Raw genomic sequence first — 16,694 nt, 5'->3', positions numbered from 1 at the left:
TGAATCGCAGAACTGTACCCCTGAAACAAATAATACATTATATGTTAATGATGAAAAAATAAGAAGATCAGTCAGTTATGCATACTAAGTAAATACTTAAAAATCTGTATCAATGATACCTCTAGAGCTCTTCCCTCTGCTCTGGTTCCTTTGAAAACCCAGCACCTATGGAGCTATCTGCAATAATGATAGGCCAGGGGATGTAAAAATGGAATTTAGCCCCATAAGATCCACTAGAAATATAATGCAAACCATATTTCAAGTTTTATAGTAGCCACAATTTTTAATAGTAAAAAATTAAACTCAAGTGAAACTAGACCGTCTGGGTGGCTCAGTTGGTTAAGCATCTGCCTTCAGCTCAGATCATGATCACAGGGCCTTAGGACTGAGCCCCGCATAACGTTCCCTGCTTAGTGGGGAGCCTGCTTCTCCCTCTCCCTCTGCTTATGTGCTTTCTGGCTCTGTCGCAAATAAATAAATAAATTCTTATTAAAATTAAAAAATAAAAGTGAAACTAATTTTAATAATATACATTATTTAACTCTGTATATCCTAAAGAGTATTTCAGCAAGCCATCAACATAAAAATTTACCAGTAAATTATGTCGTATGGCCTTTTGTGCAAAGTCTTTGAAATGCAGTGCCTTTTTTACACTTACGGGCGCATCCCAATCTGTACCGGCCAGCTTCTGAGTGATTGACAGCCAAGCACCCGAGGCTCGTGGCAACTGTACTCGCAGGGCAGATCTAGACGTTTATTTTCCCCTGTTACTTTAAAGAAACTTTGTCATTTCCTAGTCTGCTGTTTCTCTAATTGTGGGGAATACTGTCGAGGTGATATGCACCATTTTGATCCGTACTTCAGAAGACACACCTGAATAGATTTTTAAAGATGTTTCCTCAAATTAACAAACACTTGGTTTACTGTAACTGTATCATATATGATTTTTAAAACCCCTTTTTAAATAAAATACTCTTTTTCATCAAGGTTAGGAAAGAGAGGGGGATAGGAAAATATTGGAGCAGTTTTGAAACTTAAACTTGGATCGGGGCATTCTACAGATTTCCCTTCCATGCTGTCTTGCTGTGGGAAAGAAAGGTTCATGATTGTGTGGGGATTCTCCCCTTTTGCTAGTTCTCCATATATGTTAGTGACGTTGTGGAGAAGGGTTAATCTTGGCACCATTTAGCCAATTCTCCATATATGTTAGTGACGTTGTGGAGAAGGGTTAATCATGGCACCATTTAGGCATTCTTGCTGTTGCTTTTCTTCAATAATTGAATTATGTCTGATCTCCAGCACACATGGTGGCAGCAAGTACCCTAAAGGCTGCAGTTCAAGCACAGTCATACCTACCTACATTTCCCCTCCCTCCCTCCCTCCCTTCCTTCCTTTTGTTCATTCATTCATTCACACAATTTTTAGTGAATATCTGCTACTTGCTAGGCAACTTGCTAGACATGGAAGTTAAACAATAGAAGAGATCCTGCAATGCCGTGGGAGAATTGTATAAGAAAGCGACAAACATTATGATGTCCATTACCATCCTCCAGAAAACATTTTATTCTTTGTTGGTGTCTTGGAAATGGGGAAGCATTCCTCTCTTGCTTCATTTTATGAAAGGTTCTGATAATGTTACTGTTCCTGGGTTCCAGCCAATCCTTTCCTAAGCAAATACCCCTATTAAGAGAAGCTTCTGTCGGGGCACCTGGGTGACTCAGTTTGTCAAGTATCCACCTTGGGCTCAGATCATGATCTTGGAGTCCTGAGACTGAGCCCCGTGTTGGGCTCCCTGTTTAGCAGGGGGTCTGCTTCTCTCTCTCTCTCTTCTCCCTCTCCCTCCCCACTGCTCATGCTCACTTTCTCTCTCTCTCCAATAAATAAACAAAATCTTGAAAAAAATAGAGAAAGAGAAAGCTTCTGTCTGCATTTGTGTTCAGTTCCTAGAGGCATCAGATCTGTTTTAGATAGACATCCGGAGAACTTAACACTTTATTGTTTGACATTATGCATGGGCTATTTTTGTACTTTTATTTCAAGTATTGTCACCAAAATATCATCATTGACAACTTTATTCATACTGAAAATATTGGCAACAAATACTCTGCTGCAACCTTCGGGGTATCTGTGTCCCATGGATCAGTGCTTCTCTCAGCTTCCTACATATCTCCAAGTCCATGAATTACAGCCATGATTTTTGTTAATGGATGAGGATAGTGCAGAATCTTTTTTCTTCTTGTTCCAGTTTACAAGTGCTCCCCTTGCCTGGATGCCTTTTGCAAAGGTGAGATTGGATACTGGAACGTATTACTATGTAACAGGTCAGGCAGAGACCCACTCTGTAACCCAATGGAATGGGTTAAGCCAGGAAGAGCTAGGGGGTGGAAACAATTGAGGAATGGACCCAGAAGGGTAGACTCCCCTAAAGGTGCTCTGGGCATCTGGTCCTGCAGCAGAACATGGGCTGTGAAAGGAAAAGTTACAGAAGACATGGATTCTGGGAAAGTGTATCAGGGAGACCAGTGGGGAGTAACCACATGTTCTGGCATTGGACATGACATAGCTCCTGGGAATCTGGGAGCTGGTGGGTGTGAGGAAAATCTGTTGCCAAGTAAGAGAATAGGGCATTCGCCGCTGTCTAGAGTTAAGCAGAAGAACTCAAGTACCCAGAAGACAGATGGGAACAGATAGTCTCCTTCGGGGGACTGGGGTGCTGACTGGGTGACCAGAGCAGAGCCTCAGGAACTAAGATGAGCTAGCAGAGCTCAGGCACAAAGTTGAAATTGCATATCAGGAGCAATTCATAATTCTCATTATCAAATATGGGCCAGAATGTTCAACTTGAATTAGCACAGAGACTTGACCTTGAATCACAGTCTTTGAGCTGTAGCTGTGTAAACCTCTCTCGCTTAAGGTCAGAGTTTTCAAAGATCAGGTAGGCTCGAGCTGAAGGTTTAGGGACCAAAGGGATAGTGTATTTCAGTGACTCTGGATTTGTGAAGGGGGTCATGACTGAGCTGAAATTGAAGTAGGATGACACATCTGTAATCCATGTCAGAGCCCCACCTTCTACTCACCAAATAAATTTATTTCATTATTTCAGTTGAACTCAGGTCTTTGAAGGTTAGATGGTTTGGGGATTCAAACTGCACTGATTCAACTGACAAGGTTTTCTGAAAGGCAAAGGAAATGTGAAAAATTTTTGTTTTGTCACTGTCAGCCCCTTTCTTGGAGGTCACTGACAACAACCTTCTCACTTGGATGTTCACTTCCTCTACTTCTTTAGGACACTGAAGCACAGATCAAAGACCGCCTCCCCACCCCCCTAGAAATTCTCTCCTCTCCGGGATTCCTTGATGTGATCATTTTCTTTGGACTCCGGACACTCCTGCTTTGTGTCCTTTGTTTACTTCTCTTTTTATTTCCCACTCCCCAGTTGTAGGCAATCTCAAAATTTATTCTTTTTTTTCTTTTTAAGATTTTATTTATTTATTTGACAGAGATCACAAGTAGGCACAGAGGCAGGCGGAGCAGCGGGGAGCAGGGGAAGCAGGCTCTCTGCTCAGCCGATGTGGGGCTCGATTGGGATCATGACCTGAGCCAGAGGCAGAGGCTTTAACCCACTGAGCCACCCAGGTGCCCTCAAAATGTATTCTTAAGCCTTTCTTTCCTTCTGCTCTCCTGTCCTCATTCTTGGCATGTGCCCCTTCGCTTTCCCAGTGCTGTAAGCCTGCCTCATTACCTGGAAGGATGACCACAGTAGTGACTTACAGGACTTTTACCTCTCTTGCTAGTCTCCTCTGCTTCTAGATTGATTTTTCCAAAGCATAGGTCTGATCACAACACTCCCCTGCCCCGAAATTTCATAGCCTCCCACTGTGAACAAAATGAAGTACCAACTTTTTGCATGAATCTCCAGGCATTTACATCACCGTCCCAAGGTAATCTCCTATCAGCCCTCATATCCAGTCTGCATTCCAACCAAACTGGGCCACTTACCGTCTCTCAAGGACATCCTGTAATTTCCCTCCTCCAAGGCTTTATTTAACTTCTCCTTTGCTCTGTAGTTGTGGCAACCATGTGTGCTGGTTTGCCTGGGTCAGTCCCGGTTTATTCCTGTTGTCTTGATAGCAATATTACTAAGCTTTCATTTCACACTCCGAAGTGTAATAGTTTGGGTGATAAATTATGTTGTCACCCTACCTGTAAAGCTCTTTTTCCTGTTCCTTCTTTCAGTCTTATTCCCCAGTCTGTAGTCTATATAACTTTGCTTGTGGTAAACATAGCTCTAGCCTTTTAAGCCATGTGCCATATAAAAAACATCATCGCTCATGAGATTTTCTTTCTACTCTCTACCTTACCATCACCAAGTTCAGGGCCATATTTTTGTATCAATTAGATTGCTTCCATATGTACATAAGAGAGAACTCCAACTTAACCATTTAAACAATAAGGAAAATTTATTATGCCTTGTAACAGGGAGTGCCATTGGGTTGGCTCAAAATGACTAATTCAGTATCTGAATGACAGATCAAAGATCCATGTTTCTCTTCTCTTGGAACTCTGACATAATATGTGTCTGCTCTGCTCTTGGCTGGCTTCTCTCATGGTGGACCATGACCACCCTTCTTCTGGTATCACATGCGAAGTTGATGTCTAGCAGAAGAATACTTCTTCTTTGAGTTTCTTTTGAAAAGCAAGAACCTCTCTTTGGAAGCACCATCCCTAGCAAAGGTCTCCTCATCCTCCTTGGGTGCAACTCTGTCTCATGCCCAGGCCTAAATTAGTCACAGATGGAGCCATCAGGACTTGGTAAATCACTCATCCTTTGAGGCTAAGGATGACCATGACTCCCTGAAGACTGTGACCATAGTAGGGAAGGTTGATAACGGAACAAAATCAAGGCTCTGTGAGGAAGATGGCTAGTTAATATTGATTAAACAGACAACAGTGTCTGCTACATGTAAGTTTGGGTTCAATCAATATTTAGTAAATAGAGGTTCAGTTTTCTTTCAGATATGAAGAATTTTAATTCACTTGAATATTCTAATGCTGTCATGAATTATAAATACTGATATTAAATAAACATTTAAAGTGATCAGCACTGCACATAACAGGTTCATTTTAATACTATTTTGCTTGCGTTCATATGGAGAGATTATAATTAAGATTTTGAAAGAAAATTTGATTGAGATTTTAATAGCCATCTAAAACTGCCGGCCAGCACACTGTGCTCAGAATTGCTCATTAAGTACGATTGTTTGCCGTTTCTTTTTGAGGGTATGTTTTTCCAAGTATTTGAGTCCTATATTCATTGGACTCCAATCTATATTCATTGAGTCGTTTATTCATAGAACTCAAATATTCACAGGATTTCAGTTACCTGTTACAAGTTTACCTTTTGGTACTGAATTGCAAAATTCTCAAAATGTCTGCCAACTGTGAAATGTGATAAACAGTAGGTCAGTATGATTTTGAAACGTGCTACAGTACCCAGGGGGGCTTGGAAAGAAAGACTGTGAACCGAGGATCCTCTTCTCTCATGCCTGTGACAGGGCTCTCATTCTTCCCACGCAGGGTTTATTCAGGCCCAATACCTCCTAAGATCTCTGTGGGAAAGTGTGAGTCGGAAGCTAGAGCATCTGGAGGGTGCTACGTGTACTTTGCGTGGTGGTTAGTAGTGTACTGTGCAGGTGGGGGTTTGCTCCACCGTTCAAGTGTTGTCACCAGTCTACAACACATATGGTCCCGATGGCGGGACCACGGGGCGGGGGGGGGGGAGGCGTGGGTCCACATGAGAAGGAACCAACACTATTAACATGAAGCTATTCCATGCAATGAAAGAATCAGAAAGACTCATTTTGATTCTGAATGAAACAGAACAGACCAGAAATACTGTTTCTGAGCCCTTCTCTGGATATCGCTGCTCAGAGTTAGGGACCTCGGTGCCAGAGAGCATGGAGTTGGCTTTTATATGTTTTCAGCAACTCTTGTTAACTGCTGAGAGGTGATGACTCTAAATATTTTGACAGCCCACAATAGGACTCCATAGAGAAGCAGAATCTAAGATTACGCATGGTTTGGACATTTGAACAAGTGTTCTGAAGGATGAAGGGACTAGGTAAGATTGAACTCCTTCCAAGTGTCAAAGTCAAGGAGTCGTCTTACCTGAGGGCAGTTGTTTACCTGCATGTTCAAATACCTGTGAAAGCTAATCTGAATCTTGCAAGGAGTGGTGATGAGAAGACTGCATAGAAACTACGTTATATACAATGAATATTTTATCATTATGTTTTTGAGAAATAACATAAATCTTTAACTTTTCTTCAAAATTTTATCTTGCCTAAAATGAAGTTCCTGTTAATATTATCTGAATGTCCCACCAAACTATTCCATCACAGGCTTTCCAAATAACATTTTGAGGTAACAGGCTGCTTCCAAAAATAAGTTGCAGCAGGTTGGGGACACATTTAGAAAATTAATATTCCCAGCCCGCCTGCACTCTGCCAACCCATATAAACTCTATCTACTTCTCTTTGTTTGAATAAATGTTACTGTTTGTTGGAATGTCTTATCTATAAGCTTTATTTATCTAGCTGTTTTGTTTTGTTTTGTTTTGTCCTGTTTTTAAAGAACAGATTCCCATATTAATGCTTATGGAGAAAAGCTTGTTGGGGGAAATTATATTCCTTTATGTAGAAAAGCTTGTTGGGGGAAATTGTATTCCTAAGTACGGAAGTTCAGATAGAAAGGCTTTAACTGCCTGACTTTTCTTCCTAAAATAAAGCAAACTAATAAAATATTAAAATGCCAAGGTTGACATCGGGTGATAAAGTGAGTTAATATGTGTTTCATAAAGCATTTTGACTCCATTCCTGAACAAATCTTTGATGATGAGTATAATATTCAAGTTGGAGTCACATGGCCTAGGTTTGAATCTCAGGTCTGCCATTTACAAGTTGTGGGAACTTGGGGAAATTACTCAACTTCTTTGTGCCTCAGTTTCCTTATCTGTAAGAAGGAATAGTAATATCTTCCTCATAGAGCATACACAACAATATTTGTAAAGCATTTAGAACCGAACCACGTACGGTTCTAAATGCTTTAAAATATTGTTGTGTATGCTCTATGAGCATACACAAAAAAAGTCATTTCTCAAAATGACTTTTAAAAATGACAACAAAGGGAAAACGTTTATGAATTTATATAATACATTATGTATCATAAGCTGAAATTAAAGGTGTTTAAGTTCATAAGTAATCAGTTTTGTAAAAGATACTTCCTGTTATATATTGGATACCTTAAATTGGCTTGCTTAATAAATTCAGCTGAACCAGAGCTATTAGGGTTTCACATTCAAATTATAATTATACCTTATCATAATACACCAGAAGCAGTAAGCTGGAAAGTTGCACTCATACCAAAAACAAATGAGACCAGACTGCAAAGCGAGTTTATGTTCCAAGATTCATCTCATTCATTTATTTTTGGGTCTCAATCATGCTTTTCTTTGTGCGTTCTCATCAAACATTTTTAATGGTTTAGTAAAGTATAAGGATTTCCTATGTAATCAACATTTACTCTTTCTGTGAAAGTGTTTTAAAAATAAAGTCCTTCAAATGTCTAGTCATTTTTTTTCCCCAGTAAAAATGAATGGCCTTAAAAGACATTTGTTCTGTCAGTCTGTTTAAAGATGAGATAAATGAAAGCCAAGAAAACCGGAAGAAGATGGCCTCCAGGGATAGATCTGTATGATGAATTGGAAATTGCAGGGAACACTATTTCTGCTTTCCCAGGTGGAGCTGTCACCTGAAAAGCCTATTTCCATGAAAAGGAGTGTTACCCGGCCTATCACAGTGTGGTCTGTCGAGTGCACATTCCCTTAATGCAGTGAGGCCCTTGACGGTGACCACTAATAATTCAGTCCTGTTGTACAACGGAGACTTACACTTTGATACATAAGGAATCTCAACTATACAGCGGTCTAGATTTTCTGAAGTCGCAAAAAAAATAAACATTAAAAAAAAGATAGGGAGAAGAAAAGAAACAGAATTACTCTCTGCTACGAGGCAGTTACGAAGATCCACTACACAGGCTCAGGTCCTTTGATAATTCTCCCCAGACTCAACAGCCAGCAGACACCCCAAGGAGGTCCAGTGAGGGAAAGTATGACTCTTCTGCACTGTAGAAAAGAAATGTGATTCTCAGATCCGAAAGGTCAGGTAAATCCATCATCGTTCCCTGGCCATTTTCTGCTGCACAAACAACATCTCAAAAGTGCTACTTAAGTGCCTTTTTATTTCCCACCCGTGTCACAGTTTAGAATAATACCTTTCTCTCTCATTGTGTGAATTAATACTTGTTCTCTTTTGTTTGAAGTACTGCTTTCTCCTCTTCCTAATAATCGGGGAAGTGGTGAATGTGTTTGTCATCACTTTATAAAGTTAGCCTTTTTCACCTTCCCTTTTTTCCCTGAAGAGCCCAAATTCTTTTATTCAGTTATTTTAAATAACTATACTAAAGAATCCTTCCTAAATGTAAATTCCTTTCTTCTAAATAGGAAGACTTGCTTTGATTGACTTTCCCTAGTGTTTCTGGAATATCGGCTTTACCAAATATTTAGGGTTATCCCTAGAACATAGGTTTCTAAAATCAAACAAGTTTGGGAAACCGTGGGCAGTAAAGTTAACAGTTTTCTTTAACAGACTGTGTGCTTTTGGCCATATAAGAAAGCTAATTGGGAGGAAATTACCATCTTAAATGCAGAAGTTCAAACCAGAAAGCTTTGATTGCCAGATGTTTCTGAAAATAAACCAAAATTTAAAAACACAGTATAATGTCAAGTTGAACTCCAGAACTGGATGGCATGGAGTTGAATCCAGACTGTAGGACTTAGTAGCTAAATGACCTTAAGTAAGTCATAATAATCTTTCTGTGCCTACTGTTCTCATCTATAAAATGAAGACAGTGAAGTAATGCCATCAAGGGGCAGCTAGGAAACAGGAGTTTTAACATGCTAATATGCACTCTACATCTCTGGGAAGATTACAGTTTGTAGCTTTTAGCTGATTTATTTTTTTTTCTTTTTTGACCAGGAACATCTCCCTTCCCCCAAACCCACTTAGCATCCTGCTGAACATAGTTTTGGAAGTAATGACTTAGGGACATTTAAATATTGCCTGTACTTCAAAGACTTGTGTCTAAAAACCTCATTATCTCAAATTTCCAAAGAATTTTTCAAGTTTTATCATGCTTTTTAAAATTGTTGATAAAAAACAAGGGGGATTAATTTCAACATGTATTTTAGAAGGGCAGAAAGCAAGACAAAAAACCGTGTACCAGTTTTTGTTTCTTTTTTTTGTTTTTTGTTTTTTGTTTTTTTTAAATTAGGAATTAGTTCTTTTGAGGAATGACAGGTACATTATAATGGTACTGCCCTATGGTAGATTAGTGAACATGAAGAATTTGACCTTATGTCTTATGTATTAAATTTTTTCTTGAAACTACAAGCATGCAAAATGACTGAATTATAGTGCTCTCATAATTCATTTTTCTTATAGCTTATGTTCACTACATTTTTGTGAATGGTTGGGCAAATATAAAGATCATGTAAAATTTAATTAACTGGGAAAGTTTTAATGGTTTTCACAAACTTCTCATCATTAAAAAAAAAAAAAAGAATGTGCATAGTATAAATCTGTGCCTTGTTGTCAGGCATTCCATGCTTGCTTTTTCTCTATGATCATGCTACTTGCCACCCCCCACTTACCCCTAGCCACACACACACAGGCACACACTCATGCACTGTGAGATTAGTGTCAGGACTTTCACATGATCCCAACATAGCAAACTGCTCTATTATCTTATTCCAACTATCCCAGATTTCCTTACCATGAGCACTAACCCATCACAGATCTGAGTTGGACAGAACCTTCAAGCTCTTCTAATCATAGCTAAAATTTGCACAGTGCTTACCCTGTGCTAACTCTTACTCTAAGAATTTTGTAACAGTTAACTCATTTAAGTCTTACAACAGCCTATGGTGGCATTATTTCGATTATCCTCATTTTAATAGATGCAGACACTGAAGCAAAAGTTCATACTATACTACTTCACAGAGACACGTATGCCTTTTTGGTGCTTAGAGTAAAAACGTTCCAGGTAGTACTTCTCCATGCAGGGCTGCAGCCAAATCCTCAGGCTCTGGAGTGTTTAAATACTGACCACACTGCTTAGATGGGGTTGAAGAAGACTGGATCCCTTTCTGTAAGAATGTTCCAGAGAGGAACACCACGTTGGGTCATTTGCGTGTTTAGTCCTCAGGGAGCACGTACTCCTCATCTCGTCTCTTCTTTATTCATTCACTAGTAGAGCTAGTGCATGTGTTCGTGTTGGCAGCTATGTTGTAAGTTTCTCGGACGCCTCTGGCATTTCAGCCAGAGTGAGAAGTGTGGTAGACTCCAAGCCAGAGGATGAACATGTGTGGGGTGCTGAGCAGTGAGTGGCTTGTCAGGATGCTCCGTCTCTCCAAGTCTCACTTAAAACATGTGAAAAGCGAAAGCTTCGGGTTTCTTTTTATTTTAAGTTTCATTGAACCTTGCCTTGTAGAATCCCACCTAGAATCCCATTCTAGGCACTACAGTGACTAGAATAGCTCTTTGCACAGTACAAATACGTAATCATTATTTGTTCAAATAAATATCTAGAAATTCCTTTAAAGATATCTCTGAAAATTTTAAAACATATGGCAATCAGGACTTTTAGATCCCTCAGAAGATCCTACAGGGAGCTTGGGCGGGCTTATTAAAACACAGGCGGCTGGATCTCCCAGCTAGAGCTTCCGAGACAGTAGGTCTGTGGCGAGGCTTGCCAGTTTGTACTTCCGTCAAGTTCCCAGGTGCTGCTGCTGCTGCTGGGACCACATCTGAAAACCACTGTCCGGAGAGCACTCTGAAAATTGACCTCTAACTGTCTTCTACTGGCTCCACAATTAAAAAATGATTTCATGAGCTTGTCCCGCCCATCGGTGGGGATAACATGTTCCCATGTTTCTTGTGTCCTGCTATGTGCGTGAGCAAGTCTCCTAAAGACTGTGGACCTTCACACAAAGGACCAAATCCAGTCCCTGACCTCATTTCCTCCTGTGTAAGCTGCCTTTGGACCCACTGCTTCACCAAAACTATCCTACGCCCTAGGATATGGGGGCTTTCTAGGTGCCACCCACCCACAGTCCTAACCACTGCTACTGCCATGTGCAGATTAAGGGCACGGGTTCAGAGAATGAACTGCCTTGGGTTCAGATGCTGCCTCTTCACTCCTCACCCAGCCCCAGGAAGCTCACTTCATCTGTGCCTTATTTTCTTCATCTGGAGCTGGTTTTTAATAACAATATGGCTGAGTATTTGCAAAGCACTTAAACCAATCCCTAATACCTAGTAAATGCCATGTAAGTTGGTTTTCTTGTCAGTCTTTTTCTCTCCAGCTTCGCAGAGATATAATGACATATGCACAAGTTTAAGGTGCACAATGTGTGGATTTGATAGATTTATGTATTTCAAAATGGATTAACACCGTAACACTAGCTAGCACCTCTGTCCTCTCACATGAGTGAGAACATTTAAGATCTACTCTTGTAGCAACATTTAAGTATTCAGCACAGTATTATTAGCTGTGATCGCCATGCTGTACATTAGATCCTCAGAACTTGTTAATCTTACAACTGGAAGTTTGTGGCCTTGGACCAGTATGTATGTATGTATGTATGTTTGTTTGTTTGTTTCTTTCTTTCTTTTTTAAGATTTTATCTATCTATTTGAGAAAGCACAGGAGCCGGGTGTGGACAGAATGTAGGAGCAGAAGGAGAGGGATAAGCATACTCCCCACTGAGCAGGAATCCTGACTCAGGGCTCCATCCTGGGACCCTTGAGATAATGACCGAGCTGAAATCAAGAGTCATATGCTTAACCAACTGAGCCACCCAGGCGTCCTGACCAATATCTTCCTATTTCCCTCTAACCTCCAACCTGGTAACCACCATTCTGCTCTGTTTCTATGCATTCAGCTTTTCCTTTTCTTTTTCTTTTTTTTTTTTAGATTCCACATATAAGTGATACCATGCAATATATGTTTTTCTTGGTCTGATATATTTATTTAGCAAAATGCTTTAAGGTTCATCCAGGTTGTAGCAAATAGCAGGATTTTCTGCTTTCTCATGACTGAATGGTATTCCATTGTATATACCACTTTATGGTATATACCACATATGGTATATATCACTTCTTTAGGCATTTATCCATTGACAGACACTTACGTGGTTTCCACTTCATAGCCATTGTGACTAATGCTGCAATGAACATTGGAGTGCAGTTATCTCTTTGAGATCCTAATTTCTGTTCCTTTGGATATATACCCAGAAGCAGGATTGCTGGCTCACAAGGTAGTTTTAGTTTTAATTTTTTGAGGAATCTCCATACAGTTTTCCATAGTGGCTGCACCAGTTTGCATTCCCACCAACAGTGCTCAAGGGTTCCCTTTTCTCCACATCTTCACCAACACATATTATCTCTTGTCTTTTTTTTTTTTAAGATTTTATTTATTTATTTGACAGACAGAGATCACAAGTAGGCAGAGAGGCAGGCAGAGAGAGAGGAAGGGAAGCAGGCCCCCTGCTGAGCAGAGAGACCGATGTGGGACTCGATCCCGGGACCCTGAGATCATGACCTGAGCCGAAGGCAGCGGCTTAACCCACTGAGCCACCCAGGCACCCTATCTCTTGTCTTTTTGATCACAGCCATTTTGACAAGGGTAAAGGTGATATCTCATTGTGGTTTTGATTTGCATTGCCCTCATAATGAGTGATGGTGGGCACCATTTCATGTGACTGTTGGCCATTTGTATGTCTTCTTTAGAAAACTGTCCAGTTGTTTCTTTTGTCCATTTTCAATATTTTTGTTTTGTTTATTGTTGAGTTATATGAGTTCTTTATATATTTTGGATACTAAACCCTTATCAGACATATGATTTGCATAGATTTTCTCCCATTTGATAGGTTGCCTTTTCATTTTGTGAGCATACTGGGTTTTTTGCTGTGTAGAAGCTTTAAGTTAGTTGGTTATATGTTAAATATTTCCCAAATTTGCCTCTTAGAGTATCAGCTTCATGATTTCTCTCATAGCCACATACCACCTCAACTATCACTTATTTTTTTCTTTAAATCAATCCACTTAACCAACAAATTGTAAAAGAAAACATATCATTACCATAAATGAAATACCAATATCAACTGATATCAATTGGCAAAGAGAAGCTAACCATAAAATGAATGTACTGAAAACCAGTGGTTTTGAATTCCAACCAAATATTCTCTGCTGAAAATGGAGTGTGAGACTCATTCCCTCTTTAGTCAAAAAAAAAAAAAAAAAAGAACGGGCGCCTGGGTGGCTCAGTGGGTTAAGCCGCTGCCTTCAGCTCAGGTCATGATCTCAGGGTCCTGGGATCGAGTTCCGCATCGGGCTCTCTGCTCAACAGGGAGCCTGCTTCCTTCTCTCTCTCTGCCTGCCTCTCTGCCTACTTGTGATCTCTCTCTGTCAAATAAATAAATAAAATCTTTAAAAAAAAAAAAAGCAGGAGATTAGCAAGTTCTCATCGCTGTGAATGAATAAACACCCACATCTCACTGGCTTCACATGTTAGAGTTTATCTTCCACTCACATGACAGTCTAGTGCAGCACTACTGACTGGAGAACTTTGACTCCTTCTGTCTTACGGCACCAACAACTCCTGGGCCTGGAGAGTTCCCTGCTTCCGGGCAGCAGGTGGGAAGAAAACATGGAGAATGTACACACGACTTTCCTCCTGGTCTGAAACTGACACACATCATTGATCCTGACGTTCCTTTGGTGTAAGTCACCGCCTAGCGCCAGGCATGCAGGGAATGCTGGTCTGGACTAGGAAGCCACTTCCCAAGGCAACTTTATAATATGAAAGTGAGGACACAAGTTTTTGTGGTCAAATTAGGAAATATATATACTTAGAGCAAAACATAACCATAGTTTCTTACCTGCTGGGAGGAAATCTGGACCACTAAATCTATTACTATTTATCACTAACTATATTACTTCTTCCGTCATTCTCCTGAATTCATTAAATTCTCTCTCCAACCTCAATTCCACTTAGCAACTATGTTTTAAGAAGTTAGTAACACCAGTTACTAACCAGAAGTTAGTAATTCCAGCAAAAGTGCTGGAATACATATAGACACTGAAGAAACCTTAATTTCTCATATCATGACACAAAGTTAATGAGACAGTACCCAGTGTAGCTTTTCACTTCTTGGTACAGCTAAGAATTTTCTTTGGCTAGCTTAAAGTTTGTGGAGGGAAATGAGTTCCTTCTTTATCTGTGCCTAAATAACCAAGAATGGACAGTGTGTTTGATAGAAACCTAAATATAAACCCAATGCCTTCCTGCACTTTAAAATTTTAAGTCTCTCTCATGACTATACCTTTATGGATAAAGTTGCTTTTCAGATTTATTTCACATATATCTGAAGTGTATGAGACATGCCAACTACCATCACACTGATGGTGTGACCTCTACTGCTGCCGTTACATCTTTACATCTGCACTGGTTTTCTTGTACCAATTTCAAAACAATTATGCATGGATATCTTTGAATCATCAAAAGTGGAAAGAGAGAGCAATTTCTAATCAGGTTTTCATAAATGAAAACATAAAGTTATTTGGAGTTTGTCATTTGATGAAAGTCTACAGTGATTTCATCTTCCTGAGAAAACTTATTTCAGTATTTTGTCATTAAGGAGCATACATACTAGAGGGCCAGCCTCTGGGAACTGAGGCATGAGAACAATGTTATGTGCTTATAACAAACATTTGAGCATTTATATTTGGGGATTAATGATTTGTTCCCGCATGTTTGTAGGTTGCTATTCATTGAAAAGATGGAGCTTTTTACTCACTGCCAAGCAGGGTAATGGATCAGCTATAGGACCACTACCAGTTCTATCCTCAAAGATGGGATAGAGATGGGATAGGTTGTTTAGAAAGGGTGTGTGTGTAGGTCCCACTTCATAAGCAAGGTAGGGCTCAAGAGACTTCATAATGTCAACACTGAGTTCAATAAAGCATAATGGAGTTACTCCATCAGAGGATGGAGTATAACAGGAAACATGGTACTCCAGCTGTGGAATGTAAGGCTTCCATTTACCTGGCGGGTTGAGGCTCAGAAACACATCTCTTGCCTCCAAGCACATAGACTGTCAGGTTGCAGTTAGGAGAGGACTATGACTCAAGGAATAGCATGGTTGCTCAGACACAACTCTGACTGGGTAGGTAAAATGGTGAGCCATTGAGTACCATCTTTGGTACCGGCTCCTGAGCATTTCACGGGCATCGTCACATTCCATATCAGATTTACATGGACCATGAATAAGACACCACCAACCTTGCACAGGGACTACTTAAGGGCTTCCTATAGAACTGAGGATCAGACAAAGGCTTTCTGCTTTACAGGTTTGGAGAGGGCTCGGCCAGAGAAGGCTGTGAAAGCCCTCAGACTATGATGACCTCTGTGAAAGAGAAGGGGAACGTCGGGGAACAAGGTCGCCAGCCCCTCAGAACACAGCACAGTTTCAAGAAAGAGTTGGCCAGGCTGATTGACAGTTTTCAAATCAAAATTGCCAGTCAGAGGTATCCCACATCTCAGGGCAACAGGCTTTCCTGAGTGCCCCCATCATACTTAGTCATTTACTAGAAGGAGCCTACAGGAAGTGTGGTCCCAGTGGAATAGCAGCTGGGTGCGTGAACTGGAAAGCCTCCCTGCAGCAGGCCAATCTGAGTGGTCCGTCCCACTGTGGCCACAGATGCTTCCAGTGACTCAGCAACATTTCTTCCTAAATGTGCTACTGGTAGTCATTGTCCAAACCAACTAAAACTTAGACTCATACTATTATTCATTATTTTAATTGTGTCCACCCAACTGGGTTGTAAAGCTTTCTTTAAACAGCCATGCCTAACATGGAGTACTTAACTCAGAAGGTATCTGAGTATACATCGTAATAAAAATTGCTTTTGTTTTGTTAGATGAACCTGCTGATAGTAGTAAACAATGGGAGTTTGGACTTAGGAAGTCGGGACGGGTAGAGAGGTTAAGAGAGAGTACGATTTGGCTAAGGAATTTCACAGCTATCACAGTGGGGGAGGCAGAAGTGGAGCATGTGAAGTAGGTGCAGCCACGAGAGGAGAGCAGACACTGGGATCGAGGGCACTACATTTGATGAGATGAAGTCCCAGGAGGCACATAGAATGCAGTACCCAGAGAACATGGTGGAAAGGGATAGTCTAGAGAAAGAATTAGCATGGGAGTGGGGAGGTCCAGCAAGATGGGATGGATAAGAGTTGAGGTAGACATCAGTGCAACTCCCTTTTGCTGAGAAATAGGCTTTCTGCCCAGAGAGGCAGTTTCCGTGCACCATGACACACTTTCTTAACTTGGGTGAATTGGACCAGAAGAGAACCTGTTCCCAGTGGAACCCCCTAGGGATTTGGAGTTGGGACACATTAAATCTAATTGGGTATTTACCCTAAAGATACAAACGTAGTGATCCAAAGGGGCACGTGTACCCGAATGTTTAGAGCAGCAATGTCCACAATAGCCAAACTATGGAAAGAACCTAG

At 40.5% G+C, this 16,694-nt stretch overlaps 1 protein-coding gene across 1 annotated transcript in view; it reads left to right on the top strand.

Moving 5' to 3' along the window:
• Positions 1-16,694, top strand: part of PLPPR5 (phospholipid phosphatase related 5) — a 118,723-nt gene that overhangs the window by 19,659 nt on the left and 82,370 nt on the right. The window contains 1 exon segment of the mRNA XM_059375490.1: positions 15,312-15,346. Coding sequence (XP_059231473.1) covers positions 15,312-15,346 — 35 coding nt within the window.

Source organism: Mustela nigripes, chromosome 14 (genome assembly GCF_022355385.1).
Source record: "Mustela nigripes isolate SB6536 chromosome 14, MUSNIG.SB6536, whole genome shotgun sequence".
Classification (NCBI taxonomy): domain Eukaryota; kingdom Metazoa; phylum Chordata; class Mammalia; order Carnivora; family Mustelidae; genus Mustela; species Mustela nigripes.
Note: the sequence above shows the minus strand (reverse complement) of the source record. Positions and strands in the feature narration are given on the sequence as shown.